The sequence below is a fragment of the Lytechinus pictus genome, chromosome 6 (assembly GCF_037042905.1).
Source record: "Lytechinus pictus isolate F3 Inbred chromosome 6, Lp3.0, whole genome shotgun sequence".
Lineage (NCBI taxonomy): Eukaryota > Metazoa > Echinodermata > Echinoidea > Temnopleuroida > Toxopneustidae > Lytechinus > Lytechinus pictus.
This window is the reverse complement of record NC_087250.1, coordinates 23,177,237-23,200,078: the sequence shown is the minus strand read 5'-3', so window position 1 is coordinate 23,200,078 and position 22,842 is coordinate 23,177,237. Positions and strand designations below refer to the sequence as shown.

The following is a 22,842-nucleotide window of genomic DNA, read 5'->3' as shown; positions in this document are numbered from 1 at the left end:
TGACGTCATCCACTCACTATTTCTTTTGTATTTTATTACATGTATATGAAATATTCTAATTTTCTCCTCATTGTCAAGTGAAACAACAATTAATTCCTCCCTGAATATGTGGAATTAGCATTGTTTAATACTATATGGTTCAGTCAACTTGGTCCTTGCTGTCAAATCTGTAAAAAATGAAATATTGTATAATTTAAACAATAAAAAAACCAAAAGAAATAGTTAGTGAGGCATCGACTGCCTCATTTGCATGTCACTGAGTTGTGCATATCACTGTTGTGTGAAAAATAAGGGAAACTTTAAAATGTCATTCACTTTCTTATTTTACGTCAGATTTTGATGAAATTTTCAGCTTTATGCTAGTTTGATTTTTCTTTATTTAAGAAAATCAACATTTTTTGTGGATGGACTTGACCTTTAAAGAAAGATATGGATTAACTATACTTTTAAAAGTTTCCCTTCTAAGTCTCCGGACTTTGAACTACAAGCAGGGGTGTGAGTGGTCACAAATAAAAGATATGAAAAAAGCTGAAGAGTGTTGAAAAAGTCTGAAATAGAAAGAGCTCCCATACTTTTTGTACAGAGGATGGCCAAAAATAAGCTGAAATTAAGCTGGAAATCAAAACAAAAAAAATCTGAAATCAGATAAAAATCTGAACTCTCACACCCCTGTACAAGGTCCGGGGTTCAAACCCCACCGCAGCACTCGCGTCCTTTGGCAAGGCGTATACATTTGCCACTCTCCACCCAGGTGTCGAGTAAATGGGTACCCGGTAGGAAGAAGTCCCTTGAATTCTCAAGCGTCTGATCAGGATAGCCGTGCTAAAGCCGGGGAAATAGTATGCAGCGCTTATAAACATTTGTATTAAGCATTATATAAATGTTGCATATTATTATTATTATTATTATTATTATTATTATTATATCATTATTATTATTATTATTATTATTATGAAGTATGAAATCAAATAGTAAACAGCCCTATTGAGGTAATGTTGTACATGTATGTACCTGTACAAACTATCATTGATTCATGCAAGTGGTCAAGGCCTTAATATCAAGTGCCTACCTGTGAATTTTCTGGATGTCCTCGGCTTGTCATGATACATGTATGTAATTTTTTTTTCTTTCAATTATGTGTTACATGTACATGTATGATAAGTTGTTTAGCCTATAGATGTGACCTTTGCTGTACATACGGATGATAACATGTTGCAGTATATTTGATTTAATTTAAGTTAATTTAATTTGTTTTTATTTTTTATTGCTGCATGCAGAAGAACTATTGATAATCAAGTGGTGCTTTGCATATACAATGGTGTTAAATAAGATTGTGAACCCCACCAGAAAATAAACTTATTTTCAAGTGTTCTATTCTATATTTCAGTTATTTAATTGTGAAATCAGGTGATGAAATATTGCATTCAATAAAGTTTGTTTCTCTGGGCTCAATGGACATTGTAGTGTTGTTGAGAACGCTAGGCATGAAGGAGTGCATTTTGTGGTGGAGTTCCCAATTAAACTTTTGAGCACAACTGTATAGGCCTACATACCTACATGTACATACAGTATTCAGTGAAGATGCTCATCCTTTATTCTGTTCCTGCCTTACAATCAAACTACTACGTATATGAAAGTGATGATGCCAAAACATCCAAAATTGTTTAAGATATTATGCATGTAGGAATAGTAGTACAGTATACATGTACATACACATGCACTTGCACATGTTTCAGTGTCTTGCCAGTTCAGTCGCTCCTCTTTTGTCCAAAGGGGCTTTACAATTTTACATGATTGTAAACATTCCCTTTATGAATTTGAAGAATGACATTGATGTATTTCCATAGTTGATTGAATGAATGAAATTTGAATCAATCACCTGAAAAAGGCTTGGATGGAATGTTGAGTGGAATAATACTGTATTATGTAGCAGAAATATTGTATTGGAGGTCTCTATGGGCCTGTTGTATAAGAAAAACTGGCAATTTTTTTTTTGCCAGAGTTTTTAATGCATTAGTTGTTGTTTTAATTATTTGCTAGGTTTTTTTTATGGCAAAAGTTTTATGCAACAGGGTGTATGTTTATTTTGCTGTGTAATATGAGATTTATAAAGGCCTACATATGTACATGTAGACTAGTATGGTGCAACCAAAAAATTACACGGGGGCGGCGGGCGAATTCGCCCCGGAAAGTCCAAAAAGAGCCCGGAAAAGGGCTAAAATCATTCACACTAGGGCGACTGCAAAACTCATAATCGCCCCCGTCAACACTGTATATTTATGTAGCATTTCATGCATACGTACGTGATTGCATTTAAATTATACATTATACATTATATTGCATTTAAATGTGTACTTGTTTGCATTTGCGTGTGACCGCTTATATTACAATCTTGAGCTGTTTCCTACGCGCACACCAATTGTGCTACAAAATCCCAAACTCATTGCCCTACTGCAGTTGCGAACATCACGTATATATGTACGTAAATCACCGCGGAGCTGCCCGCAGAGTCACACAAGCAAATACAAGATACAGTGGCACAATAACATTGCTCATTTCAGCGCACGCGAGTCCATCATAGGATCGTGTCAGCTAAGAGAACTTACCTGTGAATCTCTGTTTACGGGCGTGAATAGTGCATGTGGTAGTACATGTGCCTATGAATTCGAGATGGTACCGGTACATACTTCTCGCTAGCTCACGCCGCGCTGCTTCGAAGCTTCGTCGCGATCGCATGTACAGTACAGTACACGCGTATGATTACACCGTATATGCTAGCTACCGTGTGGCACACACACACACACACACACACACACATACACACACACAGACACACACAAACGCAAAAAAGCCGCGAAATAGCTCCAGAAATTGTAGCCCTGGAAAGTGGAAAAAGAGCCCTGGAAAATGAAAAAGTAGCCCTGGAAAATTTTTAAGTTTCTCCAAAAAGAGCCCTGGAAAGAAAAAAAGTAATTTTTTGGTTGTATGGTGTAATTGGCTGTCTGTCTCTGAAAATTATCTTGTCCCTTCTGATATACTGAATAGTACCTGTATGTGTACATACACAGTGTATGTCTTTTCAATTCAATTCATATTTATTTAACTTTGCAATGAAAAATACATAACAGTATAACATCAGTTAAAATTCACATACTAAAAGAGTAGACATATTACAACATAAGTAGCAATACAAGAAACCATTAAAGAAAGGATATAGGGTAGATGTACATACAGTTGCAAAGTGGGTTGCAGCCAGAAAGGAACTGCCCTTACGAATAGGCCAACCCCAAAAATTATTATAAAATATGATATTCTCAAGATAAATAATTGTATTAAATAAGACATGGAAGAACAAACACAATAAAACAAAGAAAATATTTTGAAAGCCTTTACCTACATGTAGGAACCATTAAAAATGTCAGTTTTATCCAATAGATATTTACAATACCTATTTTTGAAAATTATATTAAATGATTTAGAATGTTTGATTTTTGCATTCTGTAATTCTGTACTTTATGCCAAGATTTTGCTGTACAAATACTTTCACTGATTAAAGGTAAATGCTAGTTTTGGTAACGATATCAAAATGAGTTCGTACAGAATCCAATGAAATGACCACCAAAGTATCTGTTTGTATAAATAAAACGCATGTGCCAAAGGATTCTGGAAGAAATTGTGTAATTGCTGAGAAATCAGCAAATAAGCACAGGATTCGGGTAGAGCGTCGGGCCCGACGCTCAAAGCAATAATTATACACTGTCCCACGTGCGCTTATCTGTGTTGGGGAAGTTCAGTCTGAACATTTTTCAGCGTAGATTTCAAGATTTCACAAAGTTCAGTTTATGTAACTGTACCAGATCTAGATCCTCGATGATATACTGACAGTTAAGCCTGGTTTTACAGACTTTCTCATGAAATCAGTGTTTACTGCAACTACTGGAATTTCTCTTTAATGCATTCAACATGATAGATTCACCATTCATAGAGACTGAGGGTATTGTCATTGTCTGCAAATGTAAAGAAGCCAGGGAAATACAATGTACTGTACATATATGGCCTACACTGTACTAGTAAAGAACTGTCTCACACTTCATACAGAAACTGATAGACTTTCAGTTTCATGGAAGTTTCAGAATAATCATGTAGTAGGTACAGGGAAAGTAGAAGAGTTTCTGTTCGTTGTAGTTAAATACATACATGTAGGCCCTGTAGGTTCAGGGTTGTGCTTTATAAGTGCTCAGCTCTGACTATTAGAACTGTCCTTGAACAGGTGTTTCAGAATACCAAAGGCCTCCAATCACTTCGGGTCTATTTCATTGTGTGAATGGGGCCTATACCCTCATACATTGTACATGTATGTTATAGGGTGCGTTTATCCGCCACTTTTTTACCCTAGAATCATGATTTGAATCATGATTCAAATCATGATTCTGCAGAATCACGATTGCGTTTAGTCGAAATTGAATATAATCATGATTAGAATCACAAACATGAAACACGAAAAAAGGGGCGTTTGGAAAGACGTTTCTGCAGAATCCCGTACGAAAATGTTCGAATAAACGATATCGTGATTACAATCATGATTATATGACCTCACTGTTGTGTCGGGCTACTTTCGGTTTGACTATTGCCAAGCTCAAGGCGCTCTATATGCTCATTGTATGTACATGACTATGAATTCATTTCTTGTCATGTTCAAGTTCTGTGTTGGTCATCGCATCGTCCACCACTTTTCATTTTTTGGTCATGTCTTCAACTTCAAGTTCTAGTAAATGATTAACTGGACAGACAATGATCTCAGTTGTTGTTGAGTATACAGTATCAATATCAAGTTGGATCTACGCTGAAATTCACTTCCGAACACCATTTTGGATAAACTAACAAGATGAATAGAAGCATATGGACCCTTTATGATAGAAGTAAACAAAATGAGGTATAGACTGAATTCTGATGGAAGCAAACGAATTTTCGAGAGCCGAAACACGTGCGAAAAACTTCCTCTGTCAAACTGCGCACTAGTGATGCGCACTGGATTGGCCCGAATCTGAGGAGAAACAGCATTGGAATGAAGGTCGTCTAAACGCTGATTCTGTGATATTGTGATTCATGTTTGTGTTTTGAATCATGATTCAAATCATGATTCAAATCATGATTCTGGCTTGAGGTCGCATAAACGCAGCCATACACTGACATTTAAATCTTATCTGTCAGTGTTCCAAAAAAGCAGATGCTGGCTTAATTTTCCTTATTGTGAACGGGGCCTTTGTCTTTTAATATTGTTTGTGACCTGTTTACAATGATACTTTAATCATATCATTTTAGAAATGATTTTTCTACCTGCCAGTGTCACAAGAAAGAAGATAGTGGTTTGCAATGTACATGTAATTACATGAATGGGGCCAGTGCCTCACATTTGATATGCACATCACTTATTAGACCCCTTCACACTGACATGTTTAATAATCCTAACAATGTATTCTAAAAATATTGATGTTCATTCCTATGGCATTTAAGTTTTTCAATGTGAATGGGGCCTATCACTGGACAATGATATTGTGTGCCTACTTTCATGACCCCCTTCACACTGATTTTTTAATCCTAACAATGTATGCTATTGATGTTCATTCCTGACAGTGTCCTAAGAGACAGATGGTGGCTCAGCCCCCACCACAGTCCCCAGCACCGACATCACAAGAGAAGGTAAGGGGGTTCCCCTACCCCTTCCCATCATACCTTGCCCGAGTGCATGCTTGCATGGCACATTGCTAATGCTAATAAACCTGTAGCTGCAATGCTAGTAAAATTACTTTGCTGCTTTTACACAATTTTGTTATTACATGTATTAATGTTACAAGGCTAGTTTCATTAAAGGGGAAGTTCACCACGACGAAAACTTTTTTTGTGAAAATGGCAGAAAAAATAATGAAAGACATTGGTGAAGGTTTGAGGAAAATTCATTAAAGATTATGAAAGTTATTAGAATTTCAAGTTTTGTGAGTCATAAACCAGTAGCTGCCTCATATACAATAATATATTATGCATAAATTTCATTTTTTTTAATGGTTCATGATGACTTTATACTTTATATTTTCTTTTTAGGAGCAGGTGTGAAATCATTTCTGTATTGAATATTGCTATACTGAAGATACATTAAAAACGATTTTCAAATTTCTGAGAAAATGAAATTTTTTACCATACACATGTATGTTCAAGCTGCTTGCATATACATGACATCACAAATGAAATGATTAAAGTTATAAAAACTTTTTTATTCTTTGATGAATTTTCCTCAAACCTTTGCCAATATTTTTAAATGATTTTTTTTCTTCTTTTTTTGCTGTAAACTTTTTGTCAGGATTAATTTACCCTTTAAAGATTTATGGTAACTTTGCCTCTAATGTAGGGGAGTGACAGTTCAGCAATCTTTTTTAGCCTTTGATGTTCAGCTTACCGGTAATTTTAGCCTTCCTCTGTACATGAAGCTGTTTCAATTTCAGCTTTTTCAACACTTCAGATTTTTCAACTCTTTAGTCCTTAATCTTTCATGGATTTTTCTCAAAACTTCATCAGTATGTTTAATTATTATTTCTGGTATGTTTATGACAAACTTTTTTTCAGGGTTGACTTCCCCTTTCGAGCTTTAGACACCGTTCTCACTACCTTCCTAAAACTAGTTTAGTGGAAACTAGTTAAACGTGTAATGAGAACGATCAAAGCGATCTTCCAAACCGGTTCATAACCTCTCATGATGTGGTTTTCAAGATCGATTTGCCTCGTTAAACTGGTTTTAGCGTAAGTGACGACACAACCATTCTTCGGGAAGCGATCTTAGCACATTTTGAGCGCGCCACTCCACACGACAGGTGTAGAATGCCTACGCTGCGGTTTTGAATTTCGCGCAAAATGTGCCACCCTACTGAGAGCATTTCCATAGCAACAAGAACGCTTTACGTGAAGTGATTTTGAAAACCACTTTCGTGTGATCAAATGGGAACGCTAGCAAAGCGATCTTCCACACTGGTTTCCAGTAAACTCGTTTTAGAAAGCATAATGAGAATGGTCTCTTAGATTGATCTAGCGGTGCTTTTTACAGGCAGCATAAGTAGGTTGTGAAAGGTATGCCCTTAATATGCAAAATTGTAAATGACCCCTTTTCAGGCTGATACATGTATGTACATGTAATGCATTAGAAAGCCAAATGAATATAAAAAAATCATCATCATTTCTAGGAATTGCAACTACCGGTACTGAGTAGTGTGACAAAATAAATGTACATGCATGATATTGAAACTAAAACTTAGCAGCCTGCTTGCTTCTTCTTTTCCAACACTTCAGCTTTTACATGTAAACTGCAAAAGCATTGTTTGGATGCTTCCCAATGTTTCTTTTTCATCTATTTTTTATTTCCATTTTTTGCCTTTCGCAGCTATAAATGTATTAGACCTTTTTGGCTCAAAGATTTTTTTCTTTCACATACATTTTTGCAAGAGTAATGTAACTGAAAATTGCCCAAACATACATTTGTAGCATAAAACAATGTACATGTACATTTTGTTTATGCATGTACGTGTTTGCCTTTATTGTATGTTTTTGCATATGTTTCACCAAAGCCATTTATATACTATTGGTGGGTACAGGGTGAAAAAAAGGTTTCAAATCACAGAGAGGACCAGCTCCAAAGATGCAGTTTGTGCTCTCAGTAACCATTTGGGTGTTTCATAAGCTGTTCGTAAGTTAAAGTTATACGCCAAAGTGTTCATTGGCGATGGGTTAGCACGTAAGAAATGGTCACGAGTCGCTTTTAAAGTCGCTTTTAAAGTCGCTCTTAACTTGTGAACAGCTTTATGAAACGGCCCCCTGTTGGTCTAATATCCATATGCAGAGATGCCAACCGTTACGGAATATTAATCAGATAAGAAATGACAATGTGAATAACCAAACGGCTGAACCAATTGTTTTCTTACGAGACAAAACAAACAAAAGTTTTTCCCTAGGTCATTCAATCGGGAAGTAAACACTGAATTTACATTAGAACACAACTCATGAATATTCTGTAAGGGCTGGCAACTATGCATACATGTACATGTATGTATGTACATAGTAGTAGGTCAGTAGCGTACGCAGGATTTTTTAGGGGGGGGGTGGGTTCAAGCTGACTGAAATGTTGACAACCAACAAAAAAACAGTTTTCACAAATTTTTGGTCATTTCCTACCCCAAAGAAATTTTTTTTTTTTTTTTGGGGGGGGGGGGTTGCTTTTGGGGATAAAAAATTAGGAGGGGGGTTGAACCCCTGTAACCACCCCCTGCGTACACTACTGTAGTTTTATCAATCTAGACAGATGAGGATTCAACAATCCTTGTATCAATCAAACATTTAATATCCTTTGATTTGATTTAACTTTCCCAGCTCAAAAAAGCTGAGCTTTTGGTTGGATTTTTGCTCTTTTCCAATACATGTATCATTCATTCATTGCATTTTATTTTGATGCTCTTGCTTAAGCATTGAATTAATTTGTATTTCATGAATGAGTTGACACCATCGGTCAATGGGAGTATGCTCTACATATGCTTTTCACACTGCACTTATTTTCCTTAATCCCAGGGAATTGGTGGGGCAAGGGGGGGGGGGGTCTTAGCCCCACTAATTTTCCGGGGTTAAGCTTAGCCCACTTCAGTTTCACACTACGTTTTAGCAAAGTGGGCTAGCATGGTTAATAGTACGGTACTATCTTGCCCTACAAAAAAGCAGGGTTAGCCGGCTTATTGCGGTGCTAGCACCACAATTGCGGTGGTAAGAGAAGCAATGTGAAGCGAAGCTGGGCTAAGGAAAAGTGGGGCTAAGCACTAGCCAATCACAGAAGTCAAAATTGCACGTTAATCACGCTCTGTGTGGCAAAATCATCAATATTCATGAGCTGTGCGATAGTCCGGGGTTAAGGCGTTAACCCTGGCTAAGCAAATAGTAAGGGGTTAAGAAAGACAGTGTGAAAGCAAAAATAGGTAGTGTGGGGTTAAGGAAATGCGGTGTGAAATGCATACATGTAATAGTGTGCGCATATGTATTGATGTACATAGTAGTATGCCAACCAGTAAGCCTTATTTTGCACTTAAATTGTACATAAAACATGTACATTGTGCTTCTCATCACCCGGATGCGTATGAACACTAATGTTTTGTGTGTGACATAATTGCAGTGTTTGCACAATAAAGGTTTAAGGTCATTTTGTCATTGTTATTAAAACCTCATATCTGCTTCCTCATGTGATGACATCATAGTGAGGGGATTTCCCTTTTCATGCATGTTTGATTGAGTGTAGGTACATGTAGACAAAAATACAAAGTATGTTTTACGTAATGTACATGTATATTGTCAAATGACAAGTAAATTGCATGCATTGTGACTAGAGCTCTGCTTTATTATGGGCAATAGTATTTCTTGTTATGGACAATAATTGTCTACCCCCAACAAAGAGAAATATCAAACAAGTAACATCAATGAAAAAATTCACAGGTAATGAAAAGTAGGAATTTATTGACATTTTAGTTAATTGGACAAAATGCTGTAGTTCTTTTGCATAACACCAGGGATATACTTGTAAGCTGTAGAGCTGATAACTCGCCTTTCCTTTTTGTTTTGTCATTTTGATAGTATTTAATAAAGAAGAAGGTCTTTATTGACTTTATTATAGTATGGGGATTTTTGGTAATAATAAGAATCAAATTCATAATATGGAAATGAAAAAAATACTCCTTCTTTTCTACATGCAAACCTATGGAATCAACCAGCCCCCCCCCCCCCCCCCCACACACACATGATAAGGCAGTTTATAATCACTCGCGTCGTGTGCGGGTTCGTAATCACTCGCGTTTTGAATTTTTGGCGATTTTTTTTTTTATTTCGGTGCGATTTTTTTTAACGGTGTCTTCAATAGGACAGACATGTAGGGAAAATAAAATGAAATTGAAATTCGAGTTTCGTTTTAAGCCGGCAATTAAGTGCCTTAAAATAAAATGTACTCGACTACTGTTTTAACATAACAAACAAGCAAATCAGCCATGTGGCTCAACTAACTTAGAATAGATCCGGACTTCTACTGTGTCTTATACGAGGACTCCGAGTCGGAACTTGCCATATCTGCCACATCGATATTACATCGTATCATTCCCATATGCGGACATGCCTGCATGCAATGGCCCCAAGGCGGCCGGACCCGGCCGCGTTCGGACACGACGTGCATCGGTAGCATGGAGCAAGCTAGCGTGAGTCGAGCTGAGTTAGATCCCGCGTTATATATGAGGCGCCGATTGTACCAATATTATATAGAACAATTATTTGTTATATAATCATTATTCATTAAATAATAACTATTATTTATATATAATTTACATTCTATTTGTAAATAATTACTATTATATAAAATAACATTTCTAATTATTTATATATAATTCCAAGTAATACTTCATTATTTGTAAATAATAATAGTTCGACATTCTATTATTCATAAATAATGATTATTTGTTTTTCATTATCTATAAATAATAATTTTTGTGTTTCATTTTTTATAAATAATGACACTGCTTACTTCATTATTTATGAATAATTGCAATTCGTTTTTTTATTTATAAATAAGTTTGTCGAGTTTTCTATTATTTGTAAATGATAATTATCTATTAACAATGCCAGTGCACATTTCTTTATTTATAAATAATTTGTTGAGTTTCCCATTATTTATAAATAATGAAAATTCATCGTGTTTCATTATTTATAAATAACATTTTTGTTTAAATATCCCATTATTTATAAATAATCATTATTTATAAACGATTTTTACAATTTGCCATATTATACAAATAATCGTTATTTATATACAAATAACCATTATTTATAAATAATGAAAAACAAATAATCATTATTTATAAATAATGAAAAACAAATAATCATTATTTATGAATAATGAAAAACAAATTATCATTATTCATAAATAATGAAAAACAAATTATCATTATTCATAAATAATGAAAAAAAAATCATTATTTACAAATAATTAAAAAGAACTAATCATTATTTATAAATAATGAAAAACAAATAATCAGTATTTATAAATAATGAAAAACAAATAATCATTATTTATAAATAATAGAATGTCGAACTATTATTATTTACAAATAATGAAGTATTACTTGGAATTATATATAAATAATTAGAAATGTTATTTTATACAGTGCATCCCACAAAAAACGAAACCGATATTTATCAATGATTTATCATAACTTTATCACAAATGCAATAGACAAATGACCTATCATTGTAAAGCTTAGAATCTCCTCTTTCATCTGAAATTACTTAGATTTATTCTCATTCACGCATGAGTGAGCAAAAACAATTTGAAGAGGGTATACCAAAAAGTAATTTGGCGGGCTGTATCTGGGTTTCAAAAAGAAAACCACATTTCTAAAAAGTTCAATGTCTGCTCTTTAATTTGATACCTCAATTACAGAAAATGGTCTAGAAATAAGAAAGTTATGGTTATTTGAAATAAGGCTTGAATTTCAATAATTTCATAAAATGAAGAGGTTTACAGGCTAGCGTTCAAACTCACTCGACACTTGTTAACTATGCGATAGCTTCTGTGAAAACCGGTGAAAACACGTTTATTTAATGAAATTATGGAAATACAAGCATTGTTTCGAGGGAACGTAACTTTTTTACTTCTTGGCCATTTTTTGTGATTAAGGTATTAAATTAAAGAGCAGATATTGAACTTTTTAGGCACGTGATTTTCTTTTTAAAATTCAGATACCCCCCCCGCCAAATGAGTTTTTGGTATCCTTTCTTCAAATTGTTTTTGCTCACTCATGCGTGAATGAGGAATAATCTAAGTAATATCAGATGAAAGGAGATTCTAAGCTTTACATTGGTATAGGTCATTTGTCTATTGTATTTGTGATTAAGTTGTGATAAATCATCGCTAAATCTCGGTTTCGTTTTTTCTGGGACGCACTGTATAATAGTAATTATTTACAAATAGAATGTAAATTATATATAAATAATAGTTATTATTTAATGAATAATGATTACAGTATGTAACAAATAATTGTTCTATATAATATTGGTACAATCGGCGTCTCATATGTAACGTGGGATCTAACTCAGCTCGACTCACGTTAGCTTGCTCCATGCTACCGATGCACGTTGTGTCCGACCGCGGCCGGGTCCAGCCGCCTTGGGGCCATTGCATGCAGGCATGTCCGCATATGGGAATGATACGATGTAATATCGATGTGGCAGATATGGCAAGTTCCGACTCGGAGTCCTCGTATAAGACACAGTAGAAGTCCGGATCTATTCTAAGTTAGTTGAGCCACATGGCTGATTTGCTTGTTTGTTATGTTAAAGCAGTAGTCGAGTACATCTTATTTCAGGCACTTGCCGGCTTAAAACGAAACTCGAATTTCAATTTCATTTTATTTTCCCAGCGTGTTTGTCCCATTGAAGACACCGTTAGAAAAAAAATCGCACCGAAATGAAAAAAAATAGACAAAAATAAAAAACGCGTGTGATTACCAACGCGATGCGAGTGATTACCAACGCGAGTGAATATAATAAGCCCATGATAATAATAGCCAGTTTTTATACAACGGCTCAAAGCACTTTACAGCATATTGGAGTGTGTGTACATGTACAGACAAACCACTACATGTGTATTCTACATACTATGTATGACCCCCACCTGACAAAGCTTTAGGCATACATGTACATGCATTTCTCCTTTCCAAGTTTAACTCTGTGTAAACCCCATGTTCCCTTTCTCTCGCCCCTAGTTTGCAAACACAGACTCATGGTTTCTCCATGTTGTATTCAATCGGAGTCTGAATGTAGAGACTACATGTACAGGTACATGGTTGGCTACATGTTTACAACACAGTGGGTTTGTAGTCTACCAGCTAGACTTCACATATCAGACTATAATTGTTATACACTGTACTTGTAGTGAGTCAAATTTGATTCTGTGCGAGCAGACTACATGCACATGTATCCCCTGGCATGAAGATGGCAATGTACATGTACATATTGCAGCATATACATGTACTACAGGTGATTGTATTAAAGGGATGGTCCAGGCTGAAAGTATTTATAGCTTAATAAATAAAGTAGAATTCACTGAGAAAAATGCAGAAAATTTTATCAAAATCGGATAACAAATAACAAAGTTATTGAATTTTAAAGTTAAGCAATATTTTGTGAAAACAGTCGTCATGAATATTCATTAAGTGGGCTGATGATGTCACATCCCCACTTGCTCTTTTGTATTTTATTATATGAAATTAGGTTTATTCAAATTTTTCCCTCCAATAACTAGAAAAAGTGGATTGACAACTGATTTAGTGCATTGGATATTCATTGCTGCAACTTATTTCATTATAAGGGAGACATATTATTCACAGAAGAATTAAATAACACAAAAATTATGATTTCATGTAATAACATAAGAAAACAGAAAGTGGGGATGTGACATCATCAGCCCACCTAATAAATTTTCATAACGACTGTTTTCACAAAATATTGCTAAACTTTAAACTTCAATAACTTTATTATTTGTTATCCGATTTTGTTGACATTTTCGGCATTTTGCTCAGTGAATTCTACTCTATGTATTAAGATATATTTTCAGCCCGGACATTCCCTTTAACAATTCCATTTCATCATCCATGGCAACTAATGTAAGTTAGATTAAAAATCATACATGTAGGTACCGAGGTATTTGTTTCTATTTCATCATGATGGTGTCATGGTCCAGGTGATGGCCTGGTGGTAGAGTCGCTGACCGGCGATCAGTAGACGAGAGGTTCAAATCTCGTTGTTTCCAAGATTTTTTCTGACATCAGGGCCCCTTCTTACAAAGAGTTGCAATTGACCCGATCAATCACAGCTATGGACGGCCAGCAACGTCAACACCTAAAATGCATGAATGTTCAAAATGTTGTCTAGATATGAGGTAAATTAAATAAATTCATTGTTTTCTTGACAATTTGGTGTGTTCGCCTTTGTTTACAAAGGACATTTTGAAAATTTTATGTAGAAAAAATTATGACACTGATGGATTACCATAGAGTTACGATTGATTGGATCAATCGTAACTCTGTGTAAGACTGGGCCCAGATCAGTCAAAGCGATCCTATTATTAAACTCAGTGAAAGCCATAAACTGTATCTTTTAAATAATTAATGTAAACTTTTTTTCTTTACCGTGGAGCAGTTAAACGACAGAGCACCGCCGACGCCGAAGCCCGAAGTTCCTCCCGTAAATCCTACACCTCCTCCTAGCATACCACCAAGCAACGCCGAACGATTTAGAGTTAAATACACCTTCACCAGTGATGTAAGTAATAAAGATAATAGAGTTAAAGGTAAATTCCAGTTCTGGTAACTATCTCAAAATGACTTTTTACTACTAATATAATGACCACCCAAGTGTCTGTTTGTATGAATAAAAAATATGTGCCAAAGGATTCTGGAAGAAATTGTGTAATTGCTGAGAAATAAGCGCGGATTCGGTCACTTCCGTCGGGTCTTTATTCCAGCAATAATAATACACTGTCCCACGTGTGCCTATCTGTGTTGGCGATCTTCAGTGTGATCGTATTTCAGCTTAGATTTTATGATTTCACAAAGTTCAGTTTATGTAACTGTACCAGATCTAGATCCACAATGATATAGTCATACTTAACCTTGGTTTTACAGACTTTCTCACGAAATTAGTGTTTTACTGCAACTACTGTCATTTAGCCTTAAAGGAAACCAAAATACAAGGAGAAAATCCATCTTATCAGAAAGAATAAAATGAGAGGAGCAATCTAAAACTTGTTTTATCAAAATCGGTTATAGAATAAGCCAGTTATGGAAGTTTGAAAACTGTTGTTGTACTTTCTATGGAGATCCTGAAACTGGCAAACATGCTTCAAAATTGCTGATTTTGTGGACAACTCTCCATTTGTTTTGTACACAAATTTTCAGATTTTCCTCATTATCTTTCGAATTGCATCTGCCTCCTTCTGAGCACAACATATGTCATGAGAAAATATAATTCACACCACATATGTCAAGGTCAGGAGGAGATAATATGAAATATGTAAAATAAACGGGGAAATCTGAAAATCTGTGTACAAAACAAATGGAGAGTTGTCCACAAAATCAGCCATTTTGAAGCACATTTGCCAATTTGAGGATCCCCATAGAAAGTACAACAAGACTTTTTAAACATCCATAACTTGCTTATTTTATATTACCAATTTTGATGAAACTTGTTTTAAATTGTTCCTCTCATTTTACATTTTCCAATAATAATAATAATAATAATAATAAACAGTTCTTGTATAGCGCATATCACAATTATGAATAATGTCTCTATATGCTCTTAGTTTGCTTCTCTTCCTGGGTTTTGGTTTCCTTTAATTAAATACAGTGATATTGACCATAGGTACAGGGAAAAATAATAACACGGGGCTGGTGCGATTTTAGCCCCCAAAACGTTCAATAGAGTCCTGGTGAAAGGGATACCTTGGAAATCCACGTTCATCGTAATGTTCAATACTATCCAATGTTACTGATTTACCCAGTAAGTTGTGAAAAGTACCCCCCCCCCCAAAAAAAAAAAAAAGATTCTGCAAGGGTTTGGGTTTAAAGATCCAGACTGAGCTACTAATGGGAAATATATATATTTTATGGGAAATTTAATAGGAAATATAACATACATGTAGTACAACAACAATCTAAGTTTTATGCTCATTCACCACTTGAATTTACTCAAATTAACTGGTTTTGACAATAGGCTTTATCGAGCGTCTTAACGGCTAGAGTAACATGACTTCATATTGTGTTTGGGGGGGGGGGGGGACTGGTTGATTCCATAGGTTTGCACGTAGAAAAGAATGATTTTTTTTTTCATTTCCATATTATGAATTTGATTCTTTAAATTTCTGTCATATTGCATTTTACATTGCAATGTGAACCAGGATATCAAATTCTGCAAGTAGGTTCTTAATTTACTGTACTGTATCAACAAAGTGTCAGAATACTCTTGATGTTTGTTCAATAATTTTGATTCACTTTTCCACAGTCAAATGTCTTTCTTGACAAGTGAAATATACATGTAAAATATGACTCAATTAAAACTAACAAACAAAAATCCCCTACATTAATCCGTACCAGGATGCTGTAAGAATTGTTTGTTTTAGGTTGATTTTTTTTGGATAGAAAATCTGATTTCCTTGCAATGTTATTCTTAGATTAGTCTAACATTTCAGACATTTTTGGAGGAAATGGAATTTGGTAATCAAAACATGTTGGACAACAAGTTTTAAGGATTTTAAGAGAGTGTAAACCCTGTTGTATGAATGAAATCACAAAAACACACACACTGTCTGCATAGTCTGCAGGCAGAGACCCTGATTGCAACTTTGATCAACAAGTGTGTCTCCACGCAAAGACTAGAACATACAGAACTTGCTGTTTCAATTCAACTGAGCGAGAGGGCCTTCAGTACACAAGGCATGAATAGGCTGCAATTCAGACCCTTTACTCGCACAGCAGACTACTGTCTGCAAGTACTAACTGTAAATGCCAAATAGTGAAGTACATGTTTAACAAAAAATGGGGTATCATTTAACTTGCTGAATAGGCTACATGTTTTGATACTGGCTTGGTGTAAAGATACACCATACACTTTGAAGCTTAACACTAAAAAAAGAAATGTCAGACGGTCATTTGATTGATTTTTATGTGTGGAAATAGACCACTTTTTGAAGCTCTTCATGTTGTCTTGTATGTACATGTAGACTTTGATGTAGTCATGTTATATTTTTTTCTGTGCTTTTGAAAAAAAGGAAGTAATTAATACAATATGTCCATTCCATTTCCTTAAGTTCCTTTATCCTCATTCACTGATGAATGTCAATACCATGAAAAGAGTGAAATTAAAAAAATTAAAACTTGAATGGAAATTCATGGCATGTAGTCTTTTATGTAGACTTTGATATTAAAAGCCATGTTATGTTCTTCTGTGCTTTTGAGAAAATAAAGAATAGAACCTAATTTATCCATTCCACTTCGATTATTCAGTTTCATTTATGAATGTCAATATCGTGAGAAGTGAAATTGAAAAAAAAAATAACGAAAAGACATGTACATACAGTAAAGGCTAAAAATGCTTCAGAGAACTAAAGATTTACTGGTTACATGTACATGTACCTCCCAGTAGTTAAGACTGATTAAATTTCAAATTCTTGTTCAGATGATTCAGGGAATTTGATAGAAAATACGTCAAATCAGGGGAAATGCCTCAAATGAGGGAAAAATCAGGGAATTTGATCAGCCCAAAATTTGAAAGCACGACAGTCAGTCCGACTCTGGTATATTGTGTTGCATTTCAACCTCTTTCTGTATAAAGATGAGGAAAGGATGGCTGTATGGAGAGAAGGGAGGCAATTACATGCCTGTGTAATAGTACCAACTTGGTTTTACATTATTGTTTTTAATATACTGAAAATACATGTAATTCACAGCAACAACTTTAACCTTGGAATGGGTTTAAACAGTTATCAGGGAATTATTATACTTCATCAGGGAAAAATCAGGGAATTTTGTTTTCTCAAAAAGCTGGGTACCCTGCTGATATGATTTCAAATTCTTGTTCAGATGATTACAGATTCTGTGCCAGTAAATGATGGATCTCTTCTTACTCGTTGTACAGTGGTGTGAAGGAGAATGAATAATCACTTGAAAATGTCCATTTTCCTATAACATAGAAAGATAAGTAAGAAAACTGGTTTGATTAAATTAAAAAATACAAATAATGTAATGTAAATCTCCCAATGTCTTTTGTCCATAATTCGCTCAGGATTCTGACGATTTACCCGCTCAGAAAAACGAGATTCTGACGTTAGTGAACCGAGACGAAGCGGATTGGTGGACGATGCGCAATGGAAGGGGGCAAGAAGGGCAGTTCCCTGTTCCTTGGATGGAGGCGGTAAGTAGGCAAATCAAAAATGAAATGAAATATTTCTTTTGGGTATTTCCATGCCTACAGTGAATGAAATGGATGGGGTATGTAAGTAGACAAACAGCTAAAGATATGAAAATACCTATTGGGCTATTTCTGTGTATGCAATGAATAAACTGGACGGAGGCTGAAAGTAGTCAAATAAAAAAAAAATGAAAATATTTCTAGGTCTATTTCTATTCCTGCAAGCAATAAAATGGATTGAGGCTGAAAATAGATGAACAACAAAAGAATAAAGAATAGTTTCTTGGGGTACATGTGTCTCCATGTCTTCAATAAATGAAATGGATAAAGTCTAGGTAAACAACAAAATTAATGAAAATATTTCTTGGGCTACATGTACTGTATATCCATGCCTACAGTGAATAGAATGAAGTCTGTTATTATTACAAACAATATTTAAACCAAGAGTGTTCAAACTTCTTCTTGTTTACAGTTGCCTGTTGAACCACCCCCTGAGGTTTACCGTTCAGTCACATCATATGGTAAAGCAATACAGAGAAGAATTCCCAACGCATACGACACGACGCAACTAAAATTTGAGGTAAGGGGAAAAAAAAAACTTCGCCGTAACTCGGCCAACCCTTATCATATGAAACCTGGCGACTTGATAAATGCAGAGAAGCCAGTCTTAAGCATTTAACATTCCATTTCAGAGCCCTGTCTTACAAAGAGTTGCAATTAAAGGTAAATGCTAGTTTTGGTAAAAAAAAGACTAACTTTAAAGGTAAATGCTAGTTTTGGTAACGATATCAAAATGAGTTCGTACAGAATCCAATGAAATGACCACCAAAGTGTCTGTTTGTATAAATAAAACGCATGTGCCAAAGGATTCTGAAAGAAATTGTGTAATTGCTGAGAAATCAGCAAATAAGCACAGGATTCGGGTAGAGCGTCGGGCCCGACGCTCAAAGCAATAATTATACACTGTCCCACGTGCGCTTATCTGTGTTGGGGAAGTTCAGTCTGAACATTTTTCAGCGTAGATTTCAAGATTTCACAAAGTTCGGTTTATGTAACTGTACCAGATCTAGATCCTCGATGATATACTGACAATTAAGCCTGGTTTACAGACTTTCTCATGAAATCAGTGTTTACTGCAACTACTGGAATTTCTCTTTAATCCAATCAACCACAACTATGGAAGGCCAGCAACATCTAAAATACACGTTTCTTCAAAATATTTTCTAGATATGATGTATATTCATACATTCACTGTTTTCTTGACAATTCAGTATGCTTCTCTTTGTTTCCTAAGGACATTGTGCAAATTTCCTAAAGAAAAAAATTATGACATTGGTGGATTTCCATATGGTTGAGATTGATTGGATCAATCGTAACTCTTTGTAAGACCGGGCCCAGGTTTAATGTTTAATGTTTAATGTTTAATTTCCTTCGGCAAGAAATTTATCCACATTGTGCTCCACTCGACCCAGGTGAGGTAAATGGGTACCTGGCAGGAATTTATTCCTTGAAATGCCAACGCGCTGTAGAAGGCTGCGAGGCGAAAGCCAGGGTAATAATATCCAATTAAGCGCATAGGGACGCATTTGGCAGCGATATGCGCTATATAAGCATGTTGGTATTATTATTATTATTAATGTTGTCCAGGGACTTTAATTCCTTTGGCATCTTTTCATGCCTAGCGAGTGATACCGACTTGCACTTCTGTTTATTAATTCAAATTTGATTAACATATGTGCCACCAGACCCAAATTTTCATCTTATCCAATCCTTTTGATGATAAGGAGCTGCACACACCACTCCGTGTTTGGGCCATTAAAACAATAATTCAATTTCATACGTTTCTTAACAGTATAAGAATAGAGTTGATAAAATTGGCAAATTATGATAAAAAATGTTCCATATCATAATCAGAGTACACTTGTGCTTACTGCTTAGCAACCCTCAAACTCAATAAATTACATTAGGACAGGTCCTTTATCATACCAATGTAATATACATATCCACCAACCCTTGATGTTTTGGGACACAACATTTACTCCTGTGACATTTGCTCCTGTCTTTATATCTCTGAGGGCATAGGATTAGAGTTTAGGATTGTAATAGAGTTTTTGGTTCAAAATAATGTAAACATAAGGATTACGGTTTATTAAGTGTTGGAAGTCAGGTTTGGCTTCTCGTGCAGATTTACCATCGGAGCAATTGTCGCTGGAGCAAATGTCATGGAACCAATTTTTTCCGTTCGTTTATAATCCTCTCCATTTATGTTTTTCTCGACGTACAGAAAGGAGACATTGTCAAAGTGGTGAAACAGCACATGAGCGGATACTGGGAGGGCGAGTTACTCAAGGATGGCGCCCAAGGATTTTTCCCTTTCACATTTGTAGAAATCCTTCCGCCCGAGGAAGCGGACAAAATATTACAAGGACATAACGCCAGTCAAAACGGAATGGAGGGTAATAATTCTCTCCTAAATTGAGCGCAGACTCTGGACTCTTTCATACATTATTTTTGTTGGAATGACTTGAAAATTGAAGGAAGAGATACGTATGAACATCATGCTTCTATATTATGTGTATAGTAACCATATATCATGACTGACTGAATTTTATTTGTAATCGTGCTGAGGGGTGGCGGTGATCGATAGCCGATGCAGTCGTTGATCGTGATTATCATGCATTATCGTGATTGGGACGGATTGGCGGATGTTGACTGGGTTATGCCACAGAGTTCTTGCATGGATCGTGTCGTGTTAACTTCCACGTCAACGCCCATGGTGTACAAATGCGCGACTCAAGCACAGAGCGAGACTTCTGATCAAACAGAACATTTAAGGGTTAAGTTTCGCTCATTTTTTTTGCCGGTCTTTAGTTCGCAGTTGGTCGTTGTTAACCGATTCCTTCGCAAGGGCCGACTTAGCCTGTGTCAATGAGAGATGTACATGTGAATTGGCTGAGATGTGGATAATCTGATTCTGCAGTATCTTAAAGCAGGAAAGGAAACCTGAACTTACCATCGAATCCCTCAACTTGACACTGGCAGCATCCTTCCGCAGATGGACACATCAACCGATGCTGATACGCTGCTCGGTAACAAGCTAAAATTGCTGTACATGCCATATATTTGCGTGTACATCAAATATATCACCATTTTATTCAAGATAAGATGTTGATGATATCTTGGGGATTATCTCAGTTTTATTGACTTTGTGTAAGTGTAGCAGAAAGCGAGAAATGTTTGTGGTTGTTCAGTGGCGTAATTCACGAAGGTAGCACTACTGCAAATTATGCACTATTGGTGTCAGGAGTGGGATGAAGCATATAGAAATTCAAGAGTAGGATAATGGAGTGCAAGATCTCTGCTAGTACCGCTTCACAGCCGATGCTAGAGCTAGTATCCCAAGGAAGAGAAGGAATGCTATCATTGTTGGATGTCTTTGCTTGGAAAATGCCAAGGACAGATCGAGCAGTATGCAAATATTCAGTGGAGGATCCGTTGAGAAGCAATCCCTTGTGCAGTTCGCCTACAGCATCCGCTTGTTTACGGTAGCAAGGCCACTATCGACCAACATCCTGCCTCCAAAGAACATGAAATAAATCCATTGCCAATTCTTGAAATCCGTTGTGTATAAACACCGCTAGGTGACTTGTAAATCTAGCGCCCTCTGGTGTTCACTTTTGTATCCTGTCGAGCTTGTCCCGACAAATATCCTTCTCTTGGTGATGATTTATTTTACTTCGCCAGAGGAAAAGTGGAACTGTCAAATGATTTGTTTGCCATTTTAATGTCTGTTACATGCTGAATACTAAAATTACTATTGTGATATGTGTTACTCATATTTTGTCAGTGCTTGTTTTTTTTTTCTCAGTAGTATGAGGAACTTTTTTAACTCCTCATTTCCTATATAAGATATGGAAGAATATTATGTCATCTTTTAGAAATTTCATCTGAATGGTTTTGGAAGCGTTGTTAAATCATGTCTTCAATCAAAAGACAGTTATGAGCGAATCTTAATGTTCGGCAGGCACAAGATTGGTGATGGTTATATTCTTGTGAGAATGGACACTTTGACACCATTCTCATAATATACTTTCTAAAACTGGGCCCTTTCTTACAAACTAGTTTCCAGTAAGCTAGTTTTAGGAAGGTAGTGAGAACGGTGTCTTTGACTGGTTCCATGATGTTTCCTCTGGCGACAATTTTGCTCTGCTCTAAATTCCACACACTAAATCAAAAGACCAACTTCAACCTTCCCTAAACCTAACACTAAACCCTATTGCAACCCTAACCCTACATCGTAGACAAAATTAAGCCCGGAGCAATTGTCGCAGGAGCAAATATCGTGTCACCCTTTGGATAAAACTAGTTATGCCTAAAGCATACATATATATGTACAAACTCAAGCATAGCCACAGCCTTATACAATATACATGTAGATAGGATGCAAGTTCCAAAGTCAAAATATATTAACCATTTAGGGCAAAAAACAACAATCCCTTGTACACTATACCATTTTTGGAAGTTCAATAATGAAGCACTACAATGTATGAAACTTGTTATAAATTATCTTGGATCTTGACACGCACACACACACACACAAAAATTGCTTTTAATTTTGGAAAGGAATTACAGGTGTTCACAGGCAGGTAAGAACATGTTTTGAAACAGGAAATCACTGTGTCTAGACTATGAAGAAATGGGCACCACTCTCACTGAAATCATGTTTCTCCACCTAAAGATTGTCATATATCTTTATAATGTATCTCACAAATGAATATGGACATCAGGGGCCCATCTTACAAAGATTAACGATTGATC

General features: G+C 35.7%; 1 protein-coding gene across 1 annotated transcript in view; it reads left to right on the top strand.

Annotated features, from left to right (window-relative positions):
• The window catches only part of LOC129262795 (crk-like protein), a 30,867-nt gene extending 8,250 nt beyond the window's left edge, over window positions 1-22,617 (top strand). Inside the window, exons 4-8 of the mRNA XM_064101237.1 lie at window positions 5,635-5,700; window positions 14,260-14,382; window positions 17,899-18,027; window positions 18,497-18,604; window positions 20,309-22,617. Coding sequence (XP_063957307.1) covers window positions 5,635-5,700; window positions 14,260-14,382; window positions 17,899-18,027; window positions 18,497-18,604; window positions 20,309-20,503 — 621 coding nt within the window. The 3' untranslated portion in view covers window positions 20,504-22,617. The remainder of the gene's footprint in view (window positions 1-5,634; window positions 5,701-14,259; window positions 14,383-17,898; window positions 18,028-18,496; window positions 18,605-20,308) is intronic.
• Window positions 22,618-22,842: the final 225 nt, after the last annotated feature.